We start from the raw sequence: 11929 nt of genomic DNA on the forward strand, positions 1-11929 counted from the left end.
AACAAACTCTTTCTCACAATGATGGAATGCAACAATGTATTCAACTTACCCAATTATATGTATGTAATCTTCACAACATTCATGCAAGTTCATTCAAAAATAAAAATGTAATCAAAACAAAAATATAATGTTCAAAGTAAAGTTGGTCTAATGTTCAAAAATTTTTTTTGAGCGTTTTCATGTCCGTCATCAGGGAGGGAAGTCCAATTAATGTCGGCTTGTCTCCAAATCCTAAAATCTTTGTCACCTGTCAGCTTGTCTCGAATCCGAACATGGTGTTCGTTTGTCAGCTTGTCACAAATCCGATTATTTTTTTTCGTTTCAATTCTCTTCCTGTAATGTGGATGCCTGTTGTTTTGTTTTACTTCTCATGGTTTTCTTGTTAGTTAGTTGCGGTATTTGAGAAAAATTTTAATTCAGTTCCAAGAGTCATGTTATTCAGAAAGGGCAAACAATCTGCTAGCCGCAATTCGGGTAAGCTGTGACAAATACTTTGAAGATTGGACATAGGATTGAGATATAATTCTCTTTGTAGCACCGCTATCAAATAAAGTCAAAACATTTTGCCATCAGGTAATGCGGAGCATTCAAGTTGGAGGAATTAAACCATACCGGAGACGAAATGAATGAATAAAGATGAGTCAGATTTAAAGAGTCAAATTTACACGTTACAATTTTCTGTTAAGGGGCGGCTGCTCCCATCGTATACGCAATGGTTCTTTGATTTTTCGTTGATAAACAATATTAGCAGAACATATTTTTTGAGACAACCCTCGTTACAAGCATCTTTACATTTAGGTGAATTATTTGAATGCTTAAATAATGTGCATTTTTTCACATATATTTAAGCATAATATTTTCCGTTATTGGGACACTCTCGAGACCAAAATAAAGTCTCCTTAATTATGGGGGAGGGGTGTCCCCTGAATTCATGGGACACTAACCAACAACGTGAAATTGTCCCTATTTAGGGGTTTTTGGCATGTCGTCGTACAATGATGACATAAGCCCTATATCATTTTTAATTTCATTTTAATTAGCCTAAGAATGATTACAATTGAATAAAAATAATTAGCATTGCAAAAACAATTCATTTAGGACATGTAATCAACAGAAATGTAATTAAAACAACAAAGATTGCATATCTTCCCTATGTTGTTTCATATTTCAAGTGCGATGTTAATGATCAAATAATTATTCTGTTTTATTATTTTTTTTTTAATATTGAGCTTTCTATTGTATAGGCCTACACAAAATAGAATAGCATGTATAGTAACTGCTTAGAAATCAGGGGCCAGGATGTACGGTATAGATTAGAATCCTAGATTCCAATATGAAAAGACACTAAACAAGAAATATTGTTAATGGTCAAAACTGACAAGATTTAATTTAGAAAGTGTCCCCGTCCCTTTAGTATGGGTGTCTCTTTAAAATGGTTTGGCTGTAGTGCAAAATGATGTACGGTATTTCACTTAGGATGCGTTCGGGCGAGTTTTTTTTTGGTGTTGAACACGGAGTAAAAGCGGTAACAGCAATTTCTAGTTTTCGCCCGAACGGGTGTTAATCGCGGACCGCCTGCTGATATTCGCCGATAACCCAACGCTGCAAATTGCAGTGTTCTGGAGGATTAAAACTGGCCTATCTGCGCATGCGTTAGCAGCAGGGAGCATTTAATCCTATTTAATCCTTTTTTGATTGCTCTTTAATTGTTTCGGCACGCGCCAGAGCTAAAGTTTGTTTACATTTTAATTCTCCCGATTCTTTTTACAGTTATTTTCCAAAAACAAAACTGAAAAGCTCGATAAAATAATATTTTCAACGGAGGGCTAGCCTAGAATCCAGATTGTTAATTACTCGCGTTCGCTTGTATACCGATCATCATCATGGGCCACTGCTTATTTGTTTGACAATGGTAGTAATTGTCTGTTTTTATAAACAATCTAATCATCAGGGCTGCCATTTCCAGGCCGTCTTGTTGTGGTTGTTCTTGTAAGAACAATCGCGCCTGGATACCTAGCAACGTTGTGACAACTGCCGTTTAGTTGGTAAAAATTCACCATTTTGAAATGGCAGTCGAAAATATGTCAAGTATTATTATTAATTACTGTATTATAAATTACGTTCGGGAGAATCGGAAAATGGATCGCGCTTTTTTTTTTTTTGAGAGAGAGAGAGAGAGAGGCTAGAGGGCCGAGCGAGGAGGTATAAAAGGGGATTATGGGATAGAAACTGGCATTTACATATTGACCCTAGGTTGTACATCCGAGGTTAATGGTTTTTCGAAAGCGGTGTTGTGTTGTAGTTGTGCCCAAACGGGTAGACCACCCGCGGATACGTTTACCGGTAAGAAACTAGTAAAGGTTTTCCGTTTTCGCCCGAACGCACCCTTAGTTTCACGGAAAATTGCCTCCTTAATAGGGGTCTCCCCCTAATAGGGATGTCCCTAAGCAGAAGTACTACTGTTTATGTATAAGGCATTACCGCAAATCTATTCAGAGGCTATCTCTTCACATGCTACATTTTGTATATATAATTATACAAATTTGATAATTGTTACATTCTGGTCATTTCGATCACACTGATATCCACTTTTTTTATAAGATTTATTTGAGTCTATATATCCTCCATATATCATACAGTAATTATTATCATATAGTATTATTAATTTTTACTATTATTGTTATTATTATTATTATTATTATTATTATTATTATTATTATTAAATTTTACTTCGCTATGTTGGTTTCCTACCTAACACCGGGTTTCCTCTGGAGCTTTTATTGCAAATCAAAAATTAACAGACTCACCGAAAGCATAAACAAAGTGAAACGCCATTCTACTGTAGATGTTTTTTCGATCTACAAATGAACTGAAGCACACTTTGCCTTGTTAACACTACATGTATCCGCCATGCATAATCTGTACTGGACGTTTTTACTGCTAACAGTGCCCCTGGTAACAGGTAATATATTATATTTATTTATATTATATATTATATTTATATTATTATATTTATTATATTTATGTTTTATTTTTTTACAATTTTATTTATTTATTTCATTTATTTATATATTATATTATATTATATTTATTTATGATATCAGTTTTTTGATGTAATTTTTTTAAATAAATGGGCTTTTTGCAAAACTTTTGGTGTTTATGGCTAATTATAATTCGATTATTTTCTTTTATTAATTGATGCTTTATTGAGATTATAATTATTAAATAATTTTTATGTAAGTTTTTATAAATGGGCATTTTGCAATAATTTTGGTTGTTCTATGATTTTTTTTTCTCTTGATGTACATTTTTGATGTTCTCTTATTGACCCCTTATTGATTTTCATTTTAAATTAGTAATTTAGTAAAGTGCAATTTAGATTTTATATTATTTGATGTTGAATATTGATCTTATTTTATTCCTATTTAAATCATGTTATTAAGATTTCGTAATGTAAATTTTTAATGATTTTTCCCCTAAATGTTGTTGTTTGTCTTGTTTTTTTTGTGTTTTTTTTTCTTCTTTTATATGTCCTGTATTTTGAAAGCTTTTTTCTTGTACTGTAAATTGTTTCATCCAATCACTATATGAATTTGAATTTGTACTTAGTATTATTAATTATTTGAGTTGCAGGCCTATATGATTTTAAATGCAGAAAACTAGAGCACAGAAGAAGCGACACTGATGCGTTGGTAGTATATTTCTGGCGCTCCTGAAAATACACTTAGATGAGTTTTGGGCCCTCAAGTCTCCTCCCCTCCCATCAAAAATATTCGAAACAAAAACACATAATGCTCAGGTAGATAAAAAAATCCCCTCATATTACATTATTTTGCAGGCTAGCTCCCCCTCACTCAATCATCGAGCTCCCCAACCTTACCTTCGCCTCGTCCTAGAGACGCCTCGTCCTTTCACCGAAAAATACTGGTAGACCTATTATGTGTAACAAAATTATAGCTGGCAAAACTGGCGTGACTCTGACATATACTGTTTCTTTCATAGTAGACAGTGTTACCGTTATAAAAAACAATGAAAGTATCATAGCAGAAGCCATTATACAAAACCTTGGACTGTCAACAAGTCGACCCGTACTCGACCCGAATACAGTAACCAATGTAACGCTAGAATTTATGTTAATTCGAATTATAGAGCTGGTAAGTTTTGTAAAATCAATACGTCTAATACAATTCCTGTCTCTTATACACATCTAGATGTGTATAAGAGACAGAAATAATATTTTCAACGGAGAGAATGGTGTGCAATTAAAAAAAAATAATAATAAAAAAGAACTGGAGGGCGGTTCGATTACTTCCGTGCATAGTATAAACAAAGAAAATACCCCAAATTTGTTTTGGTGTGATGTCATGTTAGTATGGTGCACGTTTAAAAGCCTTAATCAACCAAAAGTGACTATAATCAACTTAGACCAGACTATTTGTCTAAACGAAAAGTTTTGTGTTGGAAAGTAGTAAATTATAAGCACTGGGTTAAGGGCGGTGTTCAACTTGTAAATAACCTCATTGATGGACATTCCCTACATATTGAAGAACTCAGAAATAAGCACAACATTGATACTAATTTGATTAAGTATTATGGTCTAATAGAAGCATTAAAGGAATCTACCAAACCTAGATCGTTCAGTTACAAACAAGAATATCCAGTCTCCCCGGCAAATTTTGAAATTATTATAAAAGTCAAAAAAGCTTCTAGGAGAATATATGATGTTTTTGTGCCAATTTCACTTAATAAGGAAACCTACGAATAAAAATGGGAAGTAGACCTTGGCAAAACATTAAAAAATTCTATTTGGAAAAAATGTCTCTTTAACGACATTTGACTCAACCAAAGATACTAAATTAAGATGGTTACTATACTGAATTATAATAGGATCCTGGGAAAAACTCCTTTTTGTTTAATACTGGAAGGGTTGATAGTAAACTCTGTACATTGTGTCATAATGAAAAAGAAATATTATATATATTTTTGTTAAATATGGTATTATTTCGAGGTTCTGGAAAGAATTTTATCTTGGATTAAAACTCGTATTAAACTATCATTATTCAAGATATTGAACTTTATCTGTTTGGAATAAGAAATAAGACAATAAATACACTTTCAATTTTTTGTCGTTTACAAATCTACAGAAGGAAAATGCAGAAAAAATGCCATATATTCATTAATTTAAAAATGGGGTTTAAAAAAATATACAAAGTAACGTAATTTGCACTTGTAAATAACGATATGGAAAAATTTGATTAATAGGGGGAATATACTAAAAGGTATATTTGACAATTGAATATTAGAACCCCAGACCATTTTCCTTGACAAAGGTTTTACTAGTTTCAGAGTTTTTTAATACAAAAACTGGTATAAATATTCATAAAATATGATGTCAAAATCTAAAAAAAAAAAATGTGTATTGTTGAATAAAAAAAAAATGTACATAACATTATTAACAATGCTATTATTAAGGTTATTAAGTAATATTTGATATGGTATATTATGATGAAAAGTATGTTTACAACGGCTGTTATGTACATTATAGTGATGGTAAATAAAGGTGGTCTTGACACTAAAATGACTCAAAAATAGACACTGTACTTGGCATGCATATCAAATAAAATGACCGGAAATGAGCCTTAGCACATTCCATTTGAACGAAGAATTCCAATACGACAGCATAGAGTATCTGCGTAAGCTAAGTATACTAAAAAATAAGGGCAAAATGTTTGAACTCATGTTATTAATTTCAGAATGATGTTAACCAGGAACTGAAAATCGCAAGCTGGACCAATATGGTGAGATTTGCTGGTATACTTCATTATCTAAATATTAATACTATGCAACACACGTGTTTACCTTACGTGGTGACGTGTATAATGTTCGTGTCCTCGTTTTTAAAGTTCACAGTACTGTACCATAACATTATCAACAATGCTATTATTAAGGTTATTAAGCTATATTTGATATGGTATATTATGATGAAAAGTATGTTTACAACGGCTGTTATGTTCATTATGGTGATGGAAAATAAAGGTGGTCTTGACACTAAAATGACTCGAAAATAAACACTGTACTTGGCATGCATATCAAATAAAATGACCGGAAATGAGCCTTAGCACATTCCATTTGAACGAAGAATTCCAATACGACAGCATAGAGTATCTGCGTAAGCGAAGTATACTAAAAAATAAGGGCAAAATGTTTGAACTCATGTTATTAATTTCAGAATGATGTTAACCAGGAACTGAAAATCGCAAGCTGGACCAATATGGTGAGATTTGCTGGTATACTTCATTATCTAAATATTAATACTATGCAACACACGTGTTTACTTTACGTGGTGACGTGTATAATGTTCGTGTCCTCGTTTTTAAAGTTCACAGTACTGTACTTTGAATGAATTTTTTCCCAACCATTTCCATATTTTGGTAATAGTATAATATGCTCGAGCTCATTGAAACTTTGATACGCAATTATGAAACCTCGTCTTTTTTCTTGGGCGGCAATCTCGGCCCTTTATTTTCGTAATTTGAGTGCTAACAGCCAAATTCGAATAAACGATATCCTATGCATAGTTCACAAAAGTTCAAACTAAATTTATTGTATGAACTTTGGAGTATGCTAATTGATCTATTATATCAATGTTAATTGATGCTACAAATGAAATTAAAGCAGTCAATCCAGTGAGTGCATATACGTTTGCCGTGTACAGGCGATTCAATTATTTTCATTACACTCTAAGGTAAGTTCAAAGGGAATGTCGTTTATCTTTTTTCCCCAAATATGATAGCAATATAATTAAGGCGGAACAATGATTGCTTGCTTGATGCTAGCCCTACACATCGCTGTGTATTTTTGAAAAAAAATTTCATTGTTAAAATCTCGTTGGTTACTGTTTGGAATATTAACTGAGCAGGAACATACTAGCATACACTGTTGCTGTAAATTTGAAAAGTTTTCCTATTGTGATTTTCAGTAATCACGCAATATTATGAATTGAGGAAAGACAAAGGTGTTGTCTCAGCTCTTTGTACTGAAAAAGAGATTTATACACTCTGCAGAAAATTCAAACTTCTGCTGCTAGACTCATGTTTTCTTGTAAGACACGCACTAATACTTTTCCTATTATTCTCGAACTTCATTGGTTGCCTGTTCAAGAAAGAATTCAACTTATTCACGCTCTGGCTTCTGGCCCTTTGTATATTTCCAATTACTTTACGTGTGCTTGTGCACTTAACGAGATCTTCCAACTCCAACTTGTTTGACAAATGTACCATAAACGTATTGGTGACAATTCATTTCCTTCAATTGCTTGCCAACCTTCGGAAGACCTGTCTAATTTTCTCAGGTCTTGTGATTCGCTTAGGCGGTTCAAAGCCCATCTAAAACAAACCTTTTTCAATAGTTCCTCTCACCTTGCTTAAGACTTTATTTGTTTATTATTTTATTTTCTTTGTTTAAGTTTTTTATATAACCTTTTTGCTTGGAGTTACTGCTTTATTGCCGGTGGCGGGAGATTATCAAGATTGCCACCTCGTTTCAACATGAAAACCGGTTTGTTATTAGATAGCTGCTGAAATAAAATCATTAACGAAAAAAAAAAAACTTCAGATACTCTGAACATGTCAGTGTAATAATGTTATTGAATATTTGTGTACCTTTGTTGTTAGTTCAGTCGTTTACACATGTATAGTTTTCGTATTTTATTGTCTGCATACTTTTTGTGTATTTTACATTCGCTTAGGTGCTTGTGCTTTTGTATTTTATATTGATTTGTTCACTTTAAATGTAATTAGTAGTTAAAATGTTTAGATAGCTAGTTATATTTACGTTTTCGCAAATAATACTCGAATACTCTCTGCTACGTTTCTATTTTTATAATATTGTGATATAAATAAATTAAGTTTTATTTGATTTATTATTTCTTCCATTGTTTATTGAAGATGACGCATTAATTTATTATTTTTCAATAACCTGTATGAAAGAAATGGCAAGACGAGCGTATTACCTGGAACGCATCTGAATATGGTGTTAATTGTGTGTATATTCCTGTAAATGAAATTTGGATACCCGATCTAACTCTGGAAAATAAGTGAGTGCTTGTATATTTTTTGACTTGATTTATCCATTATAAACCTAATATAAATGTCTCGACATGCAGTATATATAAATATCGAAATTATCATCATCCAGATTTTGTCTACTTCACTTTTTAATTTATACTTTTTACGCCATGTAGTTCCCCTAATTGTGTGAGCAAATTCAATAGAGACATGCATGAGAAACCAACTTCTAGATATAATAATAATTACAACACTTCTTTTCATATTCGAGTACTGTTTAGATACCATTTAAATTTCACTATAATCCACTAATATTAATTAATTTTGTGTTTCTACTTTACCTGTTAGCGTTGACGAAGAATATAACCAGTTCCAACCGAATACACCAGTTGAGGTATGTTCAGATGGTAGAGTGAACTACTCGACATATACTATATTTCGCAGTTCCTGTCATATTAGCATAGCGTTATTCCCATTCGATAACCAGACGTGTACCTTGCGATTTTCTTCATGGATCTACGATATCTTTCATCTAGACATTAATCCACATATACTTACTTCTGACCAAGGTTACCTATTCGAAGATTACGGAGTTTGGAGACTTTTAAGCATAGAGAAAAGGCGCAAAGTAAACGAATACAAGGAGAATATTCACCCGTTTGTATACGCTGTATTTACCATTTACATTAGGCGACGTTACAGGTTTTACTTTTTGTTTATTTTGATTCCATACTCCTTCTGTTCGGTTCTCATATGCTTGATGTTCTTCATTCCGTTCGAGAGTGGTGAGAAGCTATCGTACGGAATCACAGCTGTGCTGGGATTAATTGTTTTTCAAGAAATCATTGCAATGTCATTGCCGCCCGTTGGCAACGAATCCTCAGTTATTGGTAAGTAGGTATACGATAGGAAAAATTTATATATATATATATATATCTGTCTCTTATACACATCTAGATGTGTATAAGAGACAGTATGTAACACACCACATTAGAAAGTTTTGTTCATTTAACCACTTTGATCAGAGCATACCTGTAATGTAATTGGTTAAACCTTTGCAATTTGATTGGTTATTCTCTATTTAACTGGTACCTTTTAACTGTATGTAAGTGAATCCAATCGTATACATAATTTATTACTGATGATGAACTCATAAAGTTCAAATGTTGAATCACAATATCTTGTAATCACTTTTTCCTTTTGAGTTTGTTTCATATTAATATCAAACTTGAACTGCATGGTTTATTGTGGAAAAAAAAATTATATTTTTTTTCAGGAAAATTTTTCACATCTGTGATCGGCATTGGAATCATGTCATTGATTGTGGAAATAATCGTTTATAACATATATATGCAAGGGAATGCTTACAAGGCATGTGTGTATATAATGAACTGCTGTCGCACTAAAAAAGAAGTCCCGTTAAAAGAAACCAGGAGCAAACGTCATTCGGAACACACTCAAGAGCACCAAGAATACACAGAAGTAGCTGCCAAAACCAACTATTGCGAAATTTTTGAGTTTTGCTCTGGAATTTTATGTCTTGTTTCGTTAATTATATTAATGTTGTGGTTATTAGTTGTAATCTAAACAGAAATTCTTCGTCTTACTCTCCTGTAGAATGGAAAAGATTTGAAAAGCGTTTAGTGAAAAAGAGTCCTTTGCTAGAATCACACAATCCAACAACTACTTTATAATTATTGAATTTATAAGTTGAAAGTGACTTTCAAATGTTATGAAAATGACTTTTACACTAGAAAAAACAACATGTATGTCCAAATTATGTAAAACAAATATAATTATAAATTTATCATCCTTTTATAGTCGATTTATGAGGCCATTTACACATATTTATTAGCTCTATTCTGATAAAAATGTAGGAACTGATTGTTCTAATAGTAGGTAATATAACTTTGATTTCTCTCCTTTTTTGGAGCCACGCCCATATATATTTTAAATTCATAACATTTCTTCAAATATCCATTTCACAATAATTACACAACAGTATAATAATAAATAACTTTAAATTAAGCACTTATAAACCATATTCATATTGTAAGATACAAACATTTCAGTTTAAATAGTGGGACAAAATTAGAAATGATTTAGATTAGATTTTCGTTCTCTTCTTGACAACAGATATAGCCTTTTAAAATTGAATTATTTACAAACTAAAATATAAAACAATAAATTCAAATAAAAACATTTAATAAATCAGTATATACGAGCTTGCATCGAAAGTGTATTAGATTTAAATTTCAGAAACTTATATACATCAAATTTAGTTCACTTTATTAATTATAATTATAGTATATACATTTACATGTATTTATTAATAAAAATTCAATTTCTACTCATTATATAAAAACAAAGAGTTTTTCTTTTACGTTGCCCGATTTCTTTTCATCTTTATTTAAATTACATTTATGATTTGTAATTAAGTCCCTAAGTTCTAACTTAAATAAATTCTAGATATTTTTGGATTTTCGATTTTCACTTTTCTTTGCGGATTTAAGTAAGAAATATGATTTTTTAAATACAAAAGGTATGAGGAAAAAGTTTATTAACAGGCCTGTTTTGAGTTCCAGTAACTATGTACAATCAATTCAAACCATGCCTAAATATTCTTTCAGTAGAAATGCACTCAGTAATCACTGCATTGAATTTATACCACGCAGGTTGTATTGTTATGCACTTAACTAGAATTTGCTTTCATTTTCCATTTCTAAATGACATTTGTTACATAAATTGTTAGTTAGTAGATTCACATTTTTTAATCCTTTCTTACAGGCTAAAATAAAGTGTAATATCTTAAAATTAAATTAAGCTAGTTTTACCAAGTGCTGCTTAGAATATATTATCTTTAAAAAAAAAGTTTTTTTGCAATCGATATTTTCATTGATGAACGCTAATAGTAGCAAGTTCATTAACAAAGCGTGTATAATAATTAGGCCTATACTAGAGACTTTTAGCTCCTCAGCTGTTATTAATCTGTTATGCACTATAACACAATTTGCTTTGCATCCAGAATCTAACGAAGATTTGAAACGAATTGATTCACCACCTGAGGTTATGTATTTATGTTCCCATATTTGTTTTGTTTTAACCTAATAAATTGTATGTCAGTGGATCTAAACTGACAGTATTAATCACCACTGCATTTAACATTATTTTATAGAAATCGGGCAAAAATTTCAAATCAACAGGGTCTTCAGAAACTTAATTTACTAACACTTACTGTGTATTAAATTGTATACATATAACACTTCGGGATACATTTCCATTTAATGAGGCTATGCAATATAACTTAATAAATCAAAAAAAAAGAAAGTTATATTTTTTTTATATTCTTTACAAAAATATTGAATTTATTTGTTTATTTATTTAGAGGACTAAAATCGTTGAGAGCTATGCTACACAATGTATTATTATGTCCTTTATTCGAACACTGTATTTACTTTTCTTTGAAGATTTATATATAATTTAACAGTGTTAACGGCTTTCTTGATTTATATGCAATTATTATTTTTTTCTAGCCGTGCCTATTGTGTAATGGAGTGTATCTGGTGGTATTTGAATCTGTTCAACCTTGAAGCCTCCGTGGTCTAATGGTTATGACGCTCGCCTTAACAGCGAGATGTTGCAAGTTCGAGTCCCGCCAGAGACATCTTATTACACAATTACTTTATTCATTTATTTAGAGGAATACATTCGTTGAGAGCTAAGCTACACGATGTACTATCGTCCTTTATTTGAACACTGTATTTACCTTTCTTTAATGATTTATATATATATATATATATATATATATATATATCTTATAAAATCATACATATAGACCTATATATAATTATATATTAGGATTT

The 11929-nt window shown here is 31.4% G+C and overlaps 1 protein-coding gene across 5 annotated transcripts in view; it reads left to right on the forward strand.

Moving 5' to 3' along the window:
• The window catches only part of LOC117113504 (neuronal acetylcholine receptor subunit alpha-7-like), a 12425-nt gene extending 938 nt beyond the window's left edge, over positions 1 to 11487 (forward strand). Inside the window, exons 1-6 of one of the 5 annotated variants that reach the window (XM_033256853.1) lie at positions 2769 to 2962; positions 4003 to 4154; positions 5754 to 5798; positions 7989 to 8095; positions 8415 to 8956; positions 9343 to 11487. In XM_033256853.1, the coding sequence (XP_033112744.1) occupies positions 2911 to 2962; positions 4003 to 4154; positions 5754 to 5798; positions 7989 to 8095; positions 8415 to 8956; positions 9343 to 9653 (1209 nt within the window). In that variant the 5' untranslated portion in view covers positions 2769 to 2910 and the 3' untranslated portion in view covers positions 9654 to 11487. Of the gene's footprint in view, positions 1 to 2768; positions 2963 to 4002; positions 4155 to 5753; positions 5799 to 6229; positions 6275 to 7988; positions 8096 to 8414; positions 8957 to 9342 lie in introns of those variants that run through there. The other 4 variants (XM_033256855.1, XM_033256856.1, XM_033256857.1 and 1 more) reach the window with 4 other exon arrangements.
• The last annotated feature ends 442 nt before the right edge of the window (positions 11488 to 11929 follow it).

The sequence above is a fragment of the Anneissia japonica genome, unplaced genomic scaffold (assembly GCF_011630105.1).
Source record: "Anneissia japonica isolate Jap-2015-1 unplaced genomic scaffold, ASM1163010v1 scaffold493_len2256704_cov171, whole genome shotgun sequence".
Taxonomy (NCBI): domain Eukaryota; kingdom Metazoa; phylum Echinodermata; class Crinoidea; order Comatulida; family Comatulidae; genus Anneissia; species Anneissia japonica.